The 19,879-nt window shown below is 43.0% G+C and overlaps 2 protein-coding genes across 3 annotated transcripts; one reads left to right on the top strand and one right to left on the bottom strand.

Moving 5' to 3' along the window:
* Nucleotides 1–144: 144 nt before the first annotated feature.
* On the bottom strand, nt 145–9,989 carry rnf20 (ring finger protein 20, E3 ubiquitin protein ligase). Its single transcript, XM_063498403.1, has 22 exons — nt 9,902–9,989; nt 9,349–9,529; nt 9,164–9,232; nt 8,953–9,051; nt 8,720–8,867; nt 8,444–8,629; nt 8,213–8,328; nt 7,895–8,041; nt 7,739–7,813; nt 7,532–7,651; nt 7,040–7,219; nt 6,831–6,966; nt 6,600–6,721; nt 6,330–6,486; nt 5,848–6,187; nt 5,102–5,219; nt 4,785–4,934; nt 4,489–4,701; nt 4,117–4,242; nt 3,050–3,190; nt 2,028–2,132; nt 145–835 (listed from the first exon to the last, which is right to left on the bottom strand). Exons 2-22 carry the CDS (start codon nt 9,517–9,519, stop codon nt 659–661), a joined length of 3,096 nt encoding a protein of 1,031 aa, XP_063354473.1. The 5' UTR covers nt 9,520–9,529; nt 9,902–9,989; the 3' UTR covers nt 145–658.
* A 2,605-nt stretch (nt 9,990–12,594) lies between these two features.
* On the top strand, nt 12,595–17,545 carry aldob (aldolase b, fructose-bisphosphate). 2 transcript variants are annotated; one of them, XM_063487192.2, is made up of 9 exons: nt 12,595–12,652; nt 15,396–15,508; nt 15,602–15,813; nt 15,912–15,966; nt 16,072–16,232; nt 16,316–16,399; nt 16,487–16,661; nt 16,760–16,959; nt 17,257–17,545. In XM_063487192.2, the coding sequence occupies exons 1-9, from the start codon at nt 12,636–12,638 to the stop codon at nt 17,350–17,352; spliced, it is 1,113 nt and encodes a 370-aa protein (XP_063343262.1). In that variant the 5' UTR covers nt 12,595–12,635; the 3' UTR covers nt 17,353–17,545. The 2 variants fall into 2 exon arrangements, with proteins under 2 accessions (XP_063343262.1, XP_063343269.1); XM_063487199.1 differs by lacking the exon at nt 12,595–12,652 and adding an exon at nt 14,634–14,734.
* The last annotated feature ends 2,334 nt before the right edge of the window (nt 17,546–19,879 follow it).

The raw sequence follows: 19,879 nt of genomic DNA on the forward strand, positions 1-19,879 counted from the left end.
AGGAGGAGCAGAGGGAGGAAAGCGCTCTGCTGAGCAGGGATAAACAGAGATTTGCACACTGGGACTTGTATTTTAATGCTGCAGGATCAAACGTTAAGACTTCACATGGTTTTAATAATAAAAAAAAACGAAGCAGAAGCGGAACAGTTTTCATGTCATTTTAATAACTAGCAGAACAGCAATTATACAGCACCAAGTCAGCTTGTTTCAGGGCAGCACTGAGCAAAAACTGGCAGATAAAAAAAAAGAAACAATGGCATTCACAGTGTACATACACACCAACATCCACAGCACTGCTGTTTCTCTGATAACTGGTTTAATGGGCTGCTTTCAAATGAGTGCACACAAACAAGCCTCTGTCTGCACCAGCATTAAAAAAAGAAAGTTAATTGGTGGACACTGGATGAGAGAAGCTTCGGTTATTGTTAAAATAAAACAACAACAACAAAAAAAACTTCAGAGCATCACTGCGGCCCACACAAAGCTGAAATCATCGACTGACTCCTCACCAACAGTCTCTTGCACATCAGAGTGTAAGGGAAGTACATAATTGGAGGAGGGGGCACGTGAGTGCCGTGCTGAGCCTTTTCCCCAGGCAGTGTCTCTACTCCAGCTCATCTCGCTGACCCGTTTCCTCACGAGTTTAGCTGCGTGGCTTTTAGCCGATGTAGATGCGATGGAAGTCGTTGGCCCCGAAGGCCGCGTTGCATTTGGGGCACTTCCTCTGGCGTGTGTCGTAGCGCGTCTTAACGCACTCGAAGCAGAAGACGTGGAAGCACTTTGTCAGCACAGCATCCTTCACCCGGGAGTTGCAGCACGGACATGTAAGACGGGCCTGTAGAGAGAGAGAGAGAGAGAGAGAGAGAGAGAGAGAGAGAGAGAGAGAGAGAGAGAGAGAGAGAGAGAGAGAACGGTTTGAACAATACACCGAAAAGACATTTTTTTTCTCGACTGAATGGTTCCTAATGAGTGGAAGTGAATATCTAGGGCAGGAGTGAAGCCCTCAAACCAGACTTAGCACTCAACCACTCTCTTAGAAGAACAGAAATCCTGTAAAGCAGGTGTGTATCACCAAAGACTCAGATCATAATTATATGTACTGCCTCTGGGGATAAATCTGGAAAAATGTGATCACAGGCCTATAGGAATCTGAAATTTGAGCAAGTCTGTTTTCTAACACATCCACTGAATTCCAGTTGTTCTATTCTGTCCTCATAAAGACTCTGATTACACTCCCCAAAACACACTCAGCTATAACACCTGTCAGTGTATTTGTTTATGGATTTTGCTTGCAGCCATGAGACATTACTTATGTGTAACAGGATCTGCTTGTATTTTTTCCCACGGTTGGTGAGACTGTAGTTTGACCTCAGATGTTTTTCAGCATTAGAATCATAAAGTTATCAATGGTCATCAGATTTAAAGCTGGACTGTTTCAGAGTTAGAGGAGAAACTCTGCCACAAGGTTAGCCTCATTTTGTCTTTATAGTAAACAGGAAGTTATAGCTAGCAACCTGTGAGCTCAGATTAGCACAAAGACTGAATACATGGGGAACAGAAGCACAGGTGTTGCTGTGCTTTATCTTGGTTGAGATTGGTAACTTCCCAGAGTGTCTAAAAGACATAACCTCCTGCAAATGCTGCAGTTTCTACACTAAAGATGCAATACACACATCACTGAGCTTTAAGTGTTCTTGCAGACTCATCGGATCACCTTCGTCGAGAGCCAGGCTAGTCTGCCTCAAGACTTTATGCTAAGCTGAGGGTCTGGCTGCAGGCCCCAACTCCTAATTTAGCAGCAATAATTCATCTCCTTTAAAACTATCCAAGACACCAAATAAATGTTTTTTTCCAAAATGTCTAAATATTCTTGTGAGACTTTGTGTCTTCCCGCATTGTATGGTGTACATTTGTTTTGTTGACTTTGTGACAGCTGATTTTTTTTTAAAGTTTAAAATGAACAAACACTCTAAACTCAGTGCTGTAACTGAATGAAAACGGTTACCTTCTGTACCACCTAAACCCACCTTATAATCATTTATTTCTTCATTTAGCATCTCGTCTCCATTGCTGATTTTCTCGGCTGGCTTCTTGGCCTTCTCAATCTTTCTCCTCAGTTTGGAAATGTCCTCCTGAAAAAAAAAAAAAAAAAAAATTGGGGAGATGTAACAGCTGTAAGTGAAAGGAGACACTCCCTATTTTTTGGGCTCATCTAACAACAGACTTTATGACTATAATAGTCTTATAGCCCTTTTGTACTGACTCGACTCGACTTTTCAGGGGTTTCCATTAGGTCATTTTTAGTATCTGCCCTGCTGGGTTCCAAGCAATCTAAGGCGATCCAAAAACGTGACATCAACAGACTGCATGCTGCTGATTGCCCGGTCAGTGGCGTCACTTAAAGAGTCATGAGAGTAACTCTTTCACAAAAATCAAAATCGCCATTTTCAAACCTGGCAATGAGGCAAATGACTCCACACAAACCAACACCGTTTTCAAACCACCGGGTGCAGACGTTTACCGTCGATTTAGCAGCAGGTACACCCTCGCTTCGACGTCCTTCACTGTTGTGCCGCTTTTTGTCGCAGCCGCGTTGCTATAACAACTCCAAGCACCTTAAGGTGCTACTCGATCGCAACGGAAAACGATTGTCCCCGAGTCGAGTCCCATAGAGTAGAGTAAGTACTCGTGGAAAAGAGACTATAAAGTGACATTAACAGTCACGTGAGAAGTTTTCACCGTTTCATTGGAGGGGAAACAAAATGGAAATATTGGAATTATAGAGGAAACAAATCCAATTACCGATTAGAAAATATGTTGTGTATTTTGAGAAAAAGTCATCTCGAAAGTCTTATGACAGAAAATTAAATTGTTTTAAATCCAATTTACATTTATTACGTGTGATACAGGAGAGCTGTGGAGGATCAACACGTAGGGCTGTTTTCAGCAGTATAGTTAAAATTGCTTTAAAGTCTGTAATCCCAGTGCATATGATTATGTGATGGCAATTCAAACTGCCGTGTTTACTGAAACTTGGTGATTTGCGTACCTGTGCCCGTCGGGCATTGAAGGACTCCTTTTCCCTGGAGATGCTGTTCTCAATGACCTCCTCTCTGACCAGGTTGAGCCTCTGCTGAACCTGCTCCAGCTGAGTTCGCACCTCCTCCGAAAGCAAAGCCGACTCCTGAGCCTGAAGGAGGACGAGAGCTGTCAGTGGGGAAATTCTAATCCCATGCACTCCACTGTGCACACAGTACAGCATGTGAAAGTGATTTTATTTATTATTTACTTTAACTATGTACATCTAAATAGCATTAAAGCTTAAATTCCTTAATAGCAGCTCATTTTGTAGCTCTGATTCTGCCCTCTTAGGGAAATTCGATTTACAGCATAGTCACAGGGCATTTGAGCACATTATTTAAGCTTTACATATGATCGAGCACAATGTAAAGGCACTTTCTAGCGAGCTGAACCGGCTCTCCAGTGAAAGATGTATTGTTAGAGGCCTGCAGCTAAAAATCAATAGACAAGATCTGACTGCTCACAACAGTTCAGGAAGAAATCAAGCATTGGTGTGTTCTCTTCCTCCCCGTTACGTAGGAGGGCAACGCCTACATCAGTATCATCTGAGTGCTCGATAACATTTCGGATGAGCTGGTATATGAAATAAACAATAAAGATCATAAAATTTCCCTGGGGCAAATGTGCGCAGGGGTTCATCAGAGAGTGATATGTCAGTTTTGATGTCAGCAGTGCCTCCACTCTCCAGGACACTGAGCAGATAAACCACAGAAGATCTATAAGGTGCTGATTACTGATCCATTTAAACACTGTGCAAAGACTGTTGTTTGTTAAAAGTTGTTTCGCCGTAAGGCTCTAGAATTTTTTGGCACACCTTGAGAAGGTACCAAGGCAACATAACAATCTCAAAAACTGGCTGCTCAGCTCAATCGGCTGGGCCTCCAATGGACTTCTGTTTCCTTCGAGGTCAGGTCAGATGAAACAGAAGGCATCACAGTGAGTAGCCATTCAGAGTGGTTGCCATCCCTTGACAAGCAGGTTTTCTCCTGCCCTTCACCTTGGCTTTAATCCCCTTCATACTGAACAATATGTTACCTTGCGTTTATTCATGTCCAGGGCTTGTGTTCGAAGTGCCAGCTCCCTCTCAGCAGTGTTGATGGTGCCCTGCAGGAGGCGCTCCTTCTCCTCAAGCTTCCTCACCACCTGCAGCTGGGCATCGACCTGTAAGGTATGGCGCAAACAACGATTTCAAGAAATCCCTTTTATTTAAAAAAAAGAAAAGAAAGAACAAAGCAGGAAACTGTTCAGCAGAAACTGTTTTACCATGTTTGTTACAAACCACTATGATGCACAGTGCATTAAAAGAAAGTAATTAACTATATTTAATTAGTAATTAGCAATTAATCTATGCATGATGCACCAGCGTGGGGGTGTGCACATGGGTGCTGCAGTCGCCTTGTGCTTCACCTGAGTTTTTAAAGTAAGTAGCTGGTCGGCGAGCTCCTCCTTCTCCTCTTTCAGCAGCTTGTGGATCTGGTTGGACTTGATTCGCTCGCTCATCAGCTTGAAGTTGGCGTCGTCTTTTTCTCTGAGCTGCTGCATCAGGCGGATGTTCTGTTCCTGCATGTCCTCAAAAGCCTGGCCTGTCACGTCCATCTCGCTCAGCAGAGCATCTTCCTCCTACAGGAGGAGGCGAGAGTGTTGGAAGAAAAGAACCAGGCAGAGGTATTTAAGAGTAAAAACTAAATTATGAGGTCATGCACCTGTTTAGCTATGGACAGCTTCTTGTTGAGGATGTCGATCTGCTCCTCCACAGAACGGATCTTCCTCAGAGCTTCTTCATCAGCCATTTTCTTGCCCTCCCTCCTCTCCCTCTCCTCCAGCTCCCTCAGCCTCTGCCGCAGCTCCTCTGCCTGAAACCAGGACATTTATAGGGAAGCCCAAAGCACATTACTACCTGCTTCCATCCAAAAAATACATAAAAATCAAGCCAGAAACGTCTTAGTGGACCAAACAGATTCACTTCCACTACTTTGTCGATCATGCTAACAAAACGCCTGCATTGTGCAGCACTGATCACCTCAGACTTGGTCTTCTTCTCTGCAGCCATGAGCTGGACCTTGTCCCTCTGCTCCTTGGGTGCTGAGCGGTACATGTCCAACAGCAGCTTCATCTCCCGCTGGGACTCCTGGGCTTTCCTGCACAACCACAGTGAGACTCTTTAACAAAACTAGCACCTAAACGAACACACAACACACAGTCAAAGGAGTTTCTCAAACTATGCTAGCTTCATATACAACAAAAAGACCGTTCACCCACGTTTTTTATGTCAACATTCTTTATTTACCTGCTGTATAATGAAGAGCTTATTATTTAGTGAGTGCTACTGCTGTTGATTCAAAGAATCACATGATGTTTGCAGCCTGAAGCTGACCCGCAGAACAAAAGTCCACAACAACAATGAAAGTAAACATGTTTCCACCGTCCTCTTTGACAACTGTGACATATGAAGCATATATATATATATAATACTATAATATGAAAATATGAACACAAAGGTGTAATACTGAAATCAAGCCCTCCAAAATCAGATCGAGGAGACAAAAAATATGATAATGGACAAAAAACACAAGATCCCTGAATGTTTGAGTACTTACAGTTTACAATATTTTTCCAACTTCCAAATTCTTGGTCATATGTCTCTTTATAATGTATATTTTTAGTTTATGTGTGTGCAAAAAAAAAAAAAGCAGAAAAATCCTGCATGGATGAATAATCTCTGACACAGCTTAAAATAAATAAATAAAAATCACTAATGTATCTTACTTGAGTTCTGTGCGGACGATCTTCAGCTGCTCCATCTCCTTCCTCTTTGACCCTCCAACCATAGAGAGACGCTCCCCGGCCAACTCCTCTGCCTGGCTGCTGCTCCCTGGTTTCTCCTTCTCTTCCTTTATCATGCTGCTGCTACTGCTGCTGCTGCTCCCGCTGCTCCGGGTCGGCCTCTCCCTCTCCTTTTCCCTCTCTTTCTCCCTCTCTCTCTCTTTTTCCTCCTTCTTTATAATGTCCTTTTCTTTCTTTTCTTCCTTCTCTTTCTTCTCCTCCTTCTCCTCTTCCTTTATGGTTGCCTCGAGCTCTATACCAGACTCTGTTTTCACTGAGGCACCTGTAGAAAGACGATGCGACAAAGCCATGGAGGAATTGTAAACTGGGACAGGCTAATTAGCGAAAAAATAAAAAGCTATCTAAAATAAAGCTACATAAAATGAGATCATCTTTTCGAATTAGCTAGCTAAGCTGGGAGCTACCTGTGCTGCTGGGTGTGGAGGAGCCGTTGTCAGGCTCCGTCTTGACCACAGGTTCCCCAGAAACAGCTAGTGTTGATGGAGAAGTCGTTTCCTCCTTCACATCCATCTCTGTGCTGGACTGAGATTGGAGGGGGGCGTTGCCCTTTGAAACGCGAACCTATGAGGGTAACAGATTGTGCCATCATGTTCTGCTTCACTTCACCCAAAAGATGTGACTGTGAAAGCACGCCATCATTGTTTCATTTCTCCTCTTGCCTCCATCTCACTTACCTGGTTGAGCTCAGCTTGCGCTTCTCTAAGTCTCAACTTGTATTTCACCACCTCTCCCTTCATTTGTTGGTTGTGAGTTTGCAACGTGCTGATCAGGTGTCGCATCTCCCTATTAATGGGACCTGAATGAAGTAAGAGGAAGTCAAGGGTGAAGATTTGCAATTTGGGTTTTGGTTCAAATACAAATAATGCGTCTCATTCACTTTTAATGTCAAAACTTCCATCAGTTACCTGCTTGCTCATTGGCAGCAAGAGTCTGCTCAAATTCGATGCGCAGCATCTCATACTCTTTCCTGACCTGCGCCAGTGTGTCCTCCAACTGAAACACCTCTGTGCGCACCTTCCTCTGCAGAGTCACCTCATCATTCTGCACACAGAGAAGATGAGAGTAAGACAAGGTGTGACGAAGACAAACGAAACCGCCCAAACACACAACCTACCTCCATGTGCTCGAGCTGTCGCAGCCGTGCCGTCCTCGTGGTGTTGAGTCGAGCGCGTGTCTCATCTAACTGAGCCTTGAGGATCAGAGACTCGTTGTAGAGCACAGAAAACTGTGACTGCAGACAGCGATACTCTGCAGTTTCTTTCACCAAGCTTTCAGCTCGGTTCAGCAGCTCCGTCTGAGCAAAACAGAGGTAATGAGAAAAGTCAACAAAACGGAGAGAAAAAAATAAGCTACTGAATAATTTCCATCACATCTTTGAGGTTCATCAGAAAGACTCTGGTGTAAAAACTGACTTTACCTCCTCACATTTCTGTTACACTCATGTGAATCCACTCATTTTTAATTAGCTTCCAGTAAAAAGCATTTTTACTCGATGGTAAATTAGTAGCTTAGTTGTTTGGTTTCATGAAAGTGGACTTTAAAAGTGCTCATAAATCACAAGCGACTAAAACGAATGTCAAAACAATGCTGCGTTCAGTACGAGTACCTTCATGCTGCCGTTCTCCTGCTGAACATTTTGCAGGTCTTGCTCGAGCTTCTGCAGCTCAATGAGACGATTTTCTGCCAGCTCTCTGTTCTCCTCCAGCTCACTGTTCATCTCCTCAAACTGTGTCAGGGAAAAGTACAAAAATGCTCACGCTAGTTTTTTTTGCCGTCCAAAAAGCTGCGCTTTAACTTTAAAAGGAAATCGTACCTTTCTCTTGTTAATAGTGATGGTCCCACACACACTGCTAGCCTCTCCACAAACTTTGTAGCCTTTGCTGTTTACCTGGAATACACAGAAAGTGTTACAACATACAAATAATCTCCTGACATTTCCCTGCTTCTAATCAGCCTGCGCTATCCTCACCCTCTCCAGTATCTCGCTCAAGTGTGCGTTCAGTCTGTTTTCCCGCCGGCGGATCTTCTCCATGTCCCACTGCAACTCCTCGATCAAAGCCTGCACCTCGCTGACGCGCTGGTCGGCCTTGTTAGCCGCCCGTGCCAGAAGCCGGGACTAAGCGACACAGAAAAAAACCCAAAGAATTAACTACTGAGAGAAAAAAAAATCAAGTCTTTATGACCAAATCATTCAAGAAGTTTATATTATCTTCAAAACAACTGTGTTAAAAAAGTGTAAAAGTTACTTGGATCTGAGGATTAATCCAATTCAAGACGCAGTTCATACCTCGCTCGTCATGTGTGTGTATTTCTGTTTGAGGTCCTCCGTCAGCTGTTGAAGCCGCTCGTTTTCACTGGTCAGGAGAGTGTTCAGTTTGGATGCTACCACCCACAAACTGCCCTCTGGAATGAAAAGCAACAGCATCACATTTAAAGAAAACCTGATGCACACACATTTAATCTCATTGTCTCACTGAAAAACTCTCTTCACAGAAAATGTCAAAACATTGAATCTCACCAGCTCCAGAGTCCAACTCAGCCTTGAGCTGAGCCACGGTGTTCTTCAGAGATTCATAGATCTCCAGCACACGGGTAGCCTGCTTCTGGCTAGACTCCACCCTCTCCTGAAGCTCTGCCTCCATCTCCTCACTGCTGCTGCTAGCCAGCGTGGCCAGGAAGGAGTTGTTCGTCTCTCCTTGATGGCCTGGATGACAGCCACATAACAGATTCCGTTTTTGCTTTTTTAACGTCACTGCTTTCAAAGTGATGATTCGTTGATAAGTTCTGTTCTTACCTCGGTCCTTGGCTCTCTCCTGGTTGGAGTCGCCATCGGGTTCTGGAGTTTCTGGCTTCAGGCTCCGCCCCTCACCCGTTGGAGATTTCTCAGGCTCACTGCTTGCTTGGTCGTAACGCCTGATGATCAGCCGAATGTTTTCATCAAACTGAAAGAGACCAAACAGCAGAATAGATTTTTACATCTTCATACAGAAGATATTTGTTAATGATCATATTTGACAGAGGGGTCACCTGGTTCCAGTATCTGTTCAGGATCAGAAGACTGGCATCATCTGTTGCTTGCCGGGTCTCCAATCTCTCAATTCGCTCTCGAAGTTCATCCTCAATCACCTGCACGCAACAAGATAACAGATTAAAAGGTTTTAGATTAACAAGACAAGAAACAAGCGCAGCTTCTACAGTCTTTGATGAGTTAGAAAACAACACCGGGGAATGAATTTACCTGTCTTTGATCGAGAGATTCTCCCAACTTTCTGTTCTTAGTCTGGAGAGCTTTGATGTCTTGTTCTTCCTGAAAAAGATTTGATTGAAACGTGACTGCACAAAGAAGAAAACTTCGCCACAATACGAGAAGACGGCTGCTAATAGATTTATTAAGGGTAGAGTGGATAATAGACGGGGACTCACAGAGTTGGACACCCCTCCCAGTTTAATGACAGTCTCCACCGCGGTGCTCCCTCCGGCCGCGGCGCTGACTCCGGCACCTCCGTCCTCTCCTTCACGCTCCCTGCGCTTCTCTGGCGGCGCACCGGAGGACGAAGGGCCGCTGGGGTCGGCAGGACGCTTTTGCCCCGACATCGTCGGACTCCTGAAACAAATACAGGAATAAAAAATATTCTCATTCTAACCGAAGGAAACTGTGTGTGTCTCAAATGAAAGTAACTGGGTAAAAGACAAAGCCAGCTAGATCAAATGATATCAGGTAACTCTCTCGGTGCTTAGCTTATTCTGATACTATATCGCCCAAAGAGATGGGAGGAGGAAATAAACAAACCCAAATGACCTCGTAACATTTCAATTCACCAACAGTCTGACTAAATGAGTGACTGTAAGGTTAGGAGAACGTTAGCCATTTGCTAACGCCAGCTTTAAATGCCGATCAACTTCATTCTGATCCCGTACTTTGGTGCAACTACTCTGTAATACTGTCAATAACAACTACAGCTAACAGAAACCTTACCGCTTTAACGTTAAGACTTTTAAGCTATTAACTGAATCTGTCTGTGGATGTTGATGTTGCGGCTCCCTGGCTCTCGGAAACGGAAGTTTCCACAGTCATGATGGATTAAAGCTAACTTGGCAGTGCGCCCCCTGCTGCCACGGAGGGGGCAAATTCACCAAAGGGCCGCGTCCGGCTTCTTCTTCCTCCTCTTCTTTGTGCTTATTGGCGTATGACAAACAACGAACTGGTGCATTGCCGCCACCAATTGGTATGGAGTGTAAACCGAAACCTCACTTAAGGACTAGATCCTATCATGCAAATACGTTTGTTTACGATAATTAAAAATCGCCTGATAACTTTCTAAGTAAATCAATGAAATCCAATTTTATAAAACCATCGTCCTTTCTTTTCTTTCTCCTATCATTTTTGCCATATCTCCATCATTTTCTGTTTTAATATATTTCTTATTTCTTATTTCTTTTTCTTTTTCTTTTTTTTTACTAAAGCTGATAATTAATTCCACTAATCTTTTTCCAGTGGCCTCATTTTCAGCATTATCTGCCATTTCATTTCCCCTGACATCATAACGTGCTGATAACCATAAAAAGTTCATCATTACCAGTCCCATCATCCTTACTCTGTATAGTGTTTGTTGGATTTCTATTGGGATGTCTGGTCTATTTTCTGATTGGATGGCTACTCATGATGAACTGGAATCTGAACAAATTACTGATCTTAATGGTCTTCTGTCTTCAACCCACTGGACAGCTTCCAAACATCCCTTAATGATGTTTAACACTTTCTTGCATTTGTCTATAACTTTCTGAACATATATTGTCCATGTAACCCTCTCATCAAACAAAACCCCAAGAAATGTAAATGGTTTCACTCTTTCTAGTTCTTGCTTATTTAACTTTAGTTTAATGTCCTTAACAATTCTTTTTATTGTAAAAAACATTGTCTTGGTCTTATCCACTGAAATTTAAATCCCTGCTTATCTCACCATTCTTCAACTTTAAAAATGGCTTCCTGCACCTTTCCAATAAACTCTAAATTCCTTTCTCTCTTCCACTTATTAGGAGCTGGTGGGCATATGTATGGTGTTCTTGGGTTTTGTTTCCCTTTTTCAGCACAGGTAGGCGGGGTGGTGCTTTGCGGGATCCCTGCACACCTGTGGTGCATCAGATGTCATTAGCAGGAGCATTTAAAGAGCTGTGTGATGGACGTCTGGTATTGGAATAGTGTCGCTTCCACAAGTGGTAACGTGTTTTGCAGAACGATTCTCTAGATCACAGGTGTTGAACTCCAGGCCTCGAGGGCCGGTGTCCTGCAGGTTTTAGATGTGTCCTTGATCCATCACAGCTGATTTAAATGGCTAAATTACCTCCTCAACATGCCTTGAAGTTCTCCAGAGGTCTGGTAATGAACTAATCATTTGATTCAGGTGTGTTGACCCAGGGTGAGATCTAAAACCTGCAGGACACAGGCCCTCGAGGCCTGGAGCTCGACACCCCTGCTCTAGATTAACGCTGCTTGAGCTTTATGTTCAGGCTTCGTCTCCCTGCCTGTTTTTCCCCTGCACTAGCTTGTTCCGCCGCCTGCTCGCCTGCCTGTTCTTTTGGAGTTTGTCTTCTCGGATCTATTACGGAGATTTACCTCGCCTCTGGCTGTGATCATCGCCCGCATCTGTATTTTCTGTGTATCAAGTCACTCCAGTGCGCCACCCATCCTCCTGCATGCCTCGGCTCTGTTTCATTCCCTCCCTTACCCGATCACTGTAAATAGCCCCTTCCCTTGTAAATATCCCCTATAACTGTAAATAAAACAGCATTCAGCGCAATCCCCGAGCCTGTGTGTGTTTCTGCTACTGAGTCCACCCGTTAGAGTCACCCAACACCACTATCTCACCCTATACCTAGCAACCTCTCCTGCCACACCAAGCATCTGCATGTCCTCCTTCACTACATCCATTAATCCTCTCTGTAGTCTTCCCTCTTATCATTCTGCCTGGCAACTCCATATTTAGCATCTTTTGTCCAATAAGTCACTATCCCCTGTCTGCACATGTCCAAACTGCTCAATCTTGACTGTCCCTTTCGCCCTCTGATACACTCGTTTCTAATGTTGGTCCTCCTGGTGACTCCCAAAGGGAATTTTAAGATCTTCAGCTTGGCCTCCTTTAGTTTTGTTAGTGCCATCAACTCCAAACCATACAGCATAGCAGGTCTCATCTTGTAATCTGCAATCTCTCCTTCACCACACTTGTAGACTGTCTGATACTCTACAGTCAAAAATTATAAAATAAAACGTCATACATGTTGCACAATTGCCCATAAGCCAATCACTATTAACTGATTTGATCTGATTAAAATCCATTCGAAATGTTTAATTTCACGAGCAAATTTAATAGCAGCGAGAGTGAAAGGGAACATTTACGAGATAGTAATGAGCTTGCCATGACGTATGGTTTGGAGATGATGGACCTGACAGAAAAGACAGGAGGCTGAGCTGGAGAGTTGAAAATGAGTTGAAGATGTTCAGATTTTCAATGGGACGGAGGGAAAAAAAAAAGCATGGATGGAGAAATTTAAGCGAGGGTTCAGGTTGAGCAATTTTGAAAAGAATGTAGAGAGGCATGGCTGGTGGATGGTTTGGACATGCAGAGAAGAGGGATAGTGGACATACTGGACAAAGGATGTTGAAGATGGAGTTGTCAGGGAGGAGGGAAAGAAGAAGACCATGGAGAACATTCATGGCTGTAATGAGAAGGTTGGTGTCATAGAAGGGATGGTGTGAGACAAACTTAACCCAAAAGGTAGGGGAAGGTGTTTAATTATTTCTTTTTGTAACAATGCTTCTTGGCAATAAATCTTATACTCTTGGAAAGCCTAAAGATAAAGTTTAATTCCCTTTAAAGGGTTATGAATTTGTAAGGAAAACAAATTTGTGGGTTGAGCAGCAGAGCTGAGTATGTGGGCTGCGCACACTTGTTGCAAGACAACCGATGCGGTTGTGTTGGTCACAGAATAAGCCATTTGGCATTGGCAAAGAAGACTGGGCAAGTTTTTCATGGGTGTAACCCTCACAATGGAAGAAAATTGTACAACCTTGGTGCTCACTACCTCGAAAACCAGATTGAGTGCGTGGGGTCTGCAGTAACCTCTGACCTGATGACCTAAGATCCCAGGAAGCAGCTCAAACTAAAATGTTAAAACAAATTCTTCAATTTACTGTCAACAAATGAAGAGAAGCCAAAAAGGGAGTGTTAGTTGGTGCTAGTTAAAAGTCTTAGTGCAACATTTTCAACAGTCTGGGAAAGATCAATGGGTGATTTGCTAAAAGAAGTAAAAAAAAAAAAAGAAAAGAAAAAAATCAAAATAATCCAAATAAGAAGAGATAAAAGCCTTTGACACCAGCAGTCTGAGTTTTGAAATACTCCTTAAATGAGGAAAACAGCCCCGAACCGGCTGTTTGGAATGATTGCTCAAGAGACACTGAACAGACAAAAATGACACCCAGATTTCTGAGGCTTGACTGAACAAAAAGAGCCTAAGACATGCTGAATAATTTCTGCAATCAAATGGTTATTAATACATTACTCATGCATTAATGTACAAGTTCCCAAATGTTATAACACAAATTGAGACTGCTCTGTGTCTTTCTAAAGCAGAATTGATACTGGAGTCATTACCAAGCAGTCAAAGGGTAACAACCAAAGGGTAATTTCTCCTGTCCAATATTTCTCATTAATTTTATGCCTCCGTTGAGATAAGCAGTGTTATCTATAATAAACATGCATGTATGTGATGATCCTTGTGTATAACAGGTAAAACGGGATTCGTGAACAAAGAATGATCTCGATCAGAGATATCTAAGGGCAAATTGCTCATGGTGCAGAGTCCGGATTGTGTAAAAACTGGCTCGTCGTTAATCCTGAGTTTAAAATCCATTCCAGCCATGAGTTCAAATAGTGCTATCTGATGAGGTCACCTATTGCCTGGTGGTCACAAGAAACTCCCCCAACACAAAAGTTTTTTGGAACACTTTCAGCAGCTGATAAAGAAAGTGTCTATCCATGACGTGATTATCACGCACTGTGACGCACTTGGCACATGTACGTGACTTTTAATGAAAGAAACTGAATATTGCTTGTTTCCAAACCTCCAACTAAAACACGATGAGAAAAATCAAGCTGAATTAAAAGAAAAGGGGCGTGGAGGTGCACCAGTGGTCTCTGCGTGTAATAATATAAAAACTCTCCACAATATGAGATGTGGTTTTTATGACACACACCTCTTTCTTCAGACATAAACGTGCAGAAATGTAGAAATTCGACGCAAAAAAGAACTGAAGAGTTCTTCGAATGCTTTTGCGACTCACATTTTCACCAGGAAATACAAAAACAAACCTGAAATGCAACATTGCAGCCAGCGGCTCGCATTACATTTCAGCATCTGTCGGTGTGCAGCTCTGTGAGCAGAGACAGAGGGGCCCCTCTCGTGATCATGTGATGAGTGCATGCCGGTGCGTGCATACATGCAGACCTCGATTTTTATTACACACATCGCTCCCCTGTTGTTTTCCACTTACCCGATAAGAACATAGTGCATTGGTGGCGAAGTCGTCATAAAAAAATGACCGCCCCAGTGTGGGCCTAAACGGGCCAATTGCAGTTATCCGGGTTACACACGCCCCGCCACATCACGAGCACCTCCTCCTCCGTGGAGCCGGACAGCCTTTAAATGCCCCCTTTCAGCCACCTTTCGGGTTGTGTCAGTGTCGTTGCTGCTTTGGGTCTGTAGAGGCTTATCTGCCACGTCGGTTGTCGTCGCTGTTAAACAAAACTGTCAAGTAAGACTAGTTGTTTTGTTTTACTCTTGCACACTTGCGATATTGCAGACTGTCATATGTTGCAGACTAAAATTTTTGGTTGGATTAGTAAGCCTCTGCGGGTTTACTGATTGAAGTAGCAGGTTTTAATGTGTTATAATTTGTGTGTGCACATTGTACACCGTTCATTTAGGAAGTTCAATTTCCTTTGCAGCACACGTTAGAGGCAGTTTTACTTTGAAAGGCTTGGCAAACATAAACCTGTTTCTGCAGATGGCTGTCGGAGCGCATGCTTGGGTTTGCGCAAATATTTGAAAGGCGCCCAAGTTCAGCCTGTCTTTTACGATCGTTTACTTTATTCTTTGCAAGCGATTTTCTTGATTATTGGCCATGACATGGGCCTGTTTAATGCATTATTTGCTGACAGCATTGGAAAAACTTCTAGACCAAAACTGCGGGTGAACTTTGAACACATGTTGCACAATGAAAGGGAGAAGTTATGTTTTGTAGGCCAAAGTTCAACCCTTCAAGCCAGATTTTTAACCTTGGATGTGGTGCAGGAGAACAGAATGTTGTTGGATTTTGTGTCAGATTGAAAACAAGATTAAATCTTCCTCATACCACTAATGGTTGAAGACTTTCCGAACACCTGCCAAACAACCTGTATTGTTATTTCTCTTAGGATGACTCATCCGTTCCCATCCCTTTCTCCGGAGCAGAAGAGGGAGCTCTCTGACATTGCTCAGAGGATCGTGGCTCCAGGAAAGGGAATCCTGGCTGCAGATGAATCAACAGGTGAGCCACCCTTTTATTTAATATTCCATGCTGAGAGGTAAATGCTGTGCATGCAGGTGAAATTATTTTCTTAAAACGTGTTTGCCTTTAAAGGCACCATGGCGAAGCGGCTCCAGAAAATCAACGTGGAGAACACCGAGGAGAACCGCCGCAGCTTCCGTGACATCCTCTTCACCTCTGATGCCTCCTTCTCAAACTGTGTGGGCGGCATCATCTTCTTCCACGAGACACTCTACCAGAAGTCAGACAGTGGCAAGCTGTTCCCCCAGCTCGTCAAGGAAAAGGGCATTGTTGTTGGCATCAAGGTGAGGAGCAAGCAGTGGTCGGATCCTTTGAATCTCAGAGATAAACATTTTTTTATTTATTTAGAATTTGCTGACGTGTTTGCGTTTTCTTGCTTTAGGTGGACAAAGGCACAGCCGGTCTGATGGGAACAGATGGAGAGACCACCACACAAGGTAATGCGGATTCAACCCCTTGTACATTTCTCTGCAAATATCATCACAATGATGCAGAATAAGCCTTTCAAAGACGGGGTTGCTAATGTTCTTTGGCTTCTCTAGGTCTTGATGGCCTCTCAGAGCGCTGTGCCCAGTACAAAAAGGACGGCTGCGACTTTGCCAAGTGGAGGTGTGTGCTCAAGATCTCAGATGGCTGCCCATCAGCTCTTGCCATTGCAGAGAATGCCAATGTCCTCGCCAGATATGCCAGTATCTGCCAACAGGTGCGTGTATAGCAAATTGCTCTACAAAAAAGGCTGACAAATTGGGTAAATTCTAGTCATTCATTTGAACTTGTATTCACCAGAATGGCCTTGTGCCCATTGTGGAGCCAGAGATCCTGCCTGATGGAGACCATGACCTTCAGCGTTGCCAGTACGCCACAGAAAAGGTAAGCAAGACCACCAGCAGCAAAGGATATTCCCAGTACATAAGATGGGAAGGATGTCTACTTATAAATCTGCCGGGTCATCTTTAGGTCCTGGCTGCTGTGTACAAGGCTCTGTCTGACCACCACGTGTACCTGGAGGGCACTCTGCTGAAGCCCAACATGGTCACTGCTGGACACTCCTGCTCTAAGAAGTACACCTCTCAGGAAGTTGCCATGGCTACAGTGACTGCTCTGAGGCGCACCGTGCCTGCCTCAGTGCCTGGTAAGTGGCTTAAGGACAGCTTTTACAATACAATTAAGGAAAGTGCAGAGCAATTCATTTGATTATGAGTATCACACTCTTTTTCTGTTTCTTTAAAGGCATCTGCTTCCTGTCCGGAGGGCAGAGTGAAGAGGAGGCCTCCGTCAACCTGAACGCCATCAATCAGGTTCCCCTGCACCGCCCCTGGAAGCTGACCTTCTCTTACGGTCGTGCACTCCAGGCTTCCGCTCTTGCCGCCTGGAAGGGCAAAGCTGAAAACAGGGCAGCCACACAGCAAGCTTTCATCACCAGAGCCAAGGTGAATGAGTAGTACTGATCCTCGGTAGACACTATTAACGATTCAGTGTTATCAATTTGCTGAGGACTGTTTACTGAACTGGCTGTCAAATAATGCTTATCTTGCATTGCCCAACTTTACACTGTCTGGTAAATGATTGTTGTTGGTTGTGTGTTTTTTTTTTTTTTTTTTTTTTTTTTTTTTTCCCCCGTTCTATTTAGTCTTACGCTAATGTGGCTCAAGTAACTTGGCTGATCATTAACTTTCCAATTTGACTTTGTTCTGTCTTTTTTTCCTCCCCTCTGCTCTTCCCCTCAGATCAATGGCCTGGCTTCCAAAGGAGAGTACAAGCCCACCGGTGCAGCTGCCCAGGCCTCCACACAGTCTCTGTACACTGCCAGCTATGTATATTAAATACTGTGACACTAAACCAAGAAAAACAAATCAAGAATTGCACATGGACCAAATATAACTACAAGAAAATCTCCTACTGGGTGCCCATCCTCCCTGCACTACCAACACCAGGGGGAGACTTCTGTCAAAATGTTCAACTACTGTTTGTCTACTTAATGAAATCTCCTGAAATAAAAGACCAAAATGTTTTTGATATCAGTGTCTTCATGAGTTGTATCCACCACTGGAGTAAATTCCTTGCACATATATTAGAAAAACTACTCCTGTTTCTTAATACATAAAGTTTAATGTGCTACTACAAAAAAACACTGTGGCACCTGAGATGTTGATTGGGGATAAAATCAAAGGTTTAAACATTTAGTGCAGAGTACAAAGCAAAGTTTAGTGATAGTCAAAGACAAATAAGACACTGTTAACAATGCAGATACAATTAGATGCAAAATCTTGGACATCTCTGAAAAGATGACACGCATAATAGATTTTCAAAATTACCAAAAGTCTGATGAAGATATTAACAATAAAGTGTTTCTAACAAGTATGGGTTTTTTTTTTTTTTTTTTAAAAAAAAAAAACCCAAATTTTTATAGTTTATACCCGTCCCAGGTACCGTCCTGAATTTTGGCATTTACAGCCAAGTTGTGTGACTAACAAATGCCAGGTAGCCCAGATGTTGTCCAACATATACTGTATGACATCTGGCCTTGTTCAACACATTCAGTCGATGTGTACGGTTGCCAGACAGATTGTTATCTTCCTGAAAAAGTTCTTGTAAGATAGTTTTTTTTTTTTCCTCACAGATTCCACAGGTAAGAAACTAGTGAGCAAATAATCACATTTGACTTTTGCTATTTGACTTTTAACCAACAGTAGATTTTCACTTATTGTGGCTTATTATATGGAAACTTGTTTCCACCACTGGGAAGGGAAAAAAAGCCGTGGATATGACAACCCATTCATCCATTCTCTTCCACTTCATCATTTTCAGGGTCATCAGGTTGCTGGAGCCTATCTCAGCTACTATAAGGTGAGAGGCAGGATAAACCCTGGACAGGTCGCCAGTCTGTCACAGGGCTAACACACAGAGACAAACAACCAATCACACTCAGATTCACACTCACATTTACACGCATGGGCAATTTAGAATGACCAGTTAACCCAACCTCACTAACTGCATGTCTTTGGACTGTGGGAGGAAGCCAGAATACCCAGAGAGAACCCACACAAAGACAGGGAGAACATGCACTCCCCACAGGGAAAGGCCCCGACCAGGTGGTAGAATCTTGCTGTGAGGCAACAGTGCACAGCGCCACCGTGCCGCCCTGATAATACCCTGATAACAACTGGACGTAATGTTGATATGTCAACATTATTATTATCTCAAGTGAGTTACATTGCTTAAAAAATGTATTCAACCACCTCACAATGTAATGTTTATCCCACAGCTTTACTAAATGAAAATGAGTGGTAATTACCAAAGTTGTTTTTTATGTTTCTGTAGTGGTTAATCCATCAGTATACACATACTCCTTAACTAGAGTTATATTTTTAATGTTAAAATACTATTATTGTTGTTATCCAAACCAAATTAGAATGTTTAAATTTACTGTTTTACAAAAACTGAAAAAATTGTAAAATGCATTATTATTATTATTACTATTATTTTAATAAAGTGCCAAATTCCAGCAAAAATAAGGGTTTCAGTGGTCAAATGTGATACTTGAAAATAACTTGAAATTTCAAGGTCGCTTTTATCTCATCGTTCATTTTATTTAAGTCATAAAACCCATGGACCAGTGGCCTTATTCAATAAGAATATTCTGTATGATGCAACTCCACAGTTAATGCTTATTTTAATATGAATTTTACTATTGTTGTACATTTTGCTATTACATCTGTGTATCATGGCTGTTTGTGCTGTCAAGGCAACAAACTGATGACTGCGGTCTCATATTTGTAGCACAGGCAGCACTGAAGTATTTTTAGAAGTGTAGATATTTCCATCTACGTCTGACTAAAAAGCTGTTTTGTCAAAATGCTGAATCCAGATTTTGAGAGGTGTTGGATCAGCTCACAAACTTTATTTTTAACTTCTTGTGAACAAAAACTGCAGCGGATTACTATATAAGATATAATCAGTTCAATCATTTTCAGTTGCCAGCGTGTTGATGCTAGCCAGTAAAATGTTAAAACACGGACCAGAGCTCCCTGCCAAATGCGAATGTAGAGTTCAGTAGAGGTCATCAATTCTTAACCGAACAGTTGAAATCCCATTAACAACTCAGCACAGCCAAACATCAGGCTGACAATCTGGGAAGGGGAAGAGGAAGAATGGATGAGAGTGTCAACAGCTGCATCAGCTTATACCTCTCCTTGTGTATAAATCTGCTTATTTAATACTTGACTTATATACCCCAAGACATCTGGGCTCCTTTTGGACAAAGTGATGCAAAGGTTTGCTGGACATCAGCACGTCGCTGCTAGTCCCCTGATCCCCATTTCTTTCTGTTGTCCCCTCCTCTCTAGTTGT

The sequence above is a fragment of the Pelmatolapia mariae genome, linkage group LG2, assembly GCF_036321145.2.
Source record: "Pelmatolapia mariae isolate MD_Pm_ZW linkage group LG2, Pm_UMD_F_2, whole genome shotgun sequence".
Classification (NCBI taxonomy): Eukaryota; Metazoa; Chordata; class Actinopteri; order Cichliformes; family Cichlidae; genus Pelmatolapia; species Pelmatolapia mariae.

Excerpts from the sequence above, each read along its gene's own strand:
- rnf20 (XM_063498403.1), bottom strand. The coding sequence starts at position 9,519 with ATGTCGGGGCAAAAGCGTCCTGCCGACCCCAGCGGCCCTTCGTCCTCC. Across the intron at positions 9,233-9,348 it reads TGGGAGGGGTGTCCAACTCT|GAAGAACAAGACATCAAAGC; the intron begins GTGAGTCCCCGT and ends AATCTTTTTCAG. Across the intron at positions 6,487-6,599 it reads CGCAAGCTGAGCTCAACCAG|GTTCGCGTTTCAAAGGGCAA; the intron begins GTAAGTGAGATG and ends TTACCCTCATAG.
- aldob (XM_063487192.2), top strand. Across the intron at positions 15,509-15,601 it reads GGCTGCAGATGAATCAACAG|GCACCATGGCGAAGCGGCTC; the intron begins GTGAGCCACCCT and ends TTGCCTTTAAAG. Across the intron at positions 16,662-16,759 it reads CGTGCCTGCCTCAGTGCCTG|GCATCTGCTTCCTGTCCGGA; the intron begins GTAAGTGGCTTA and ends GTTTCTTTAAAG.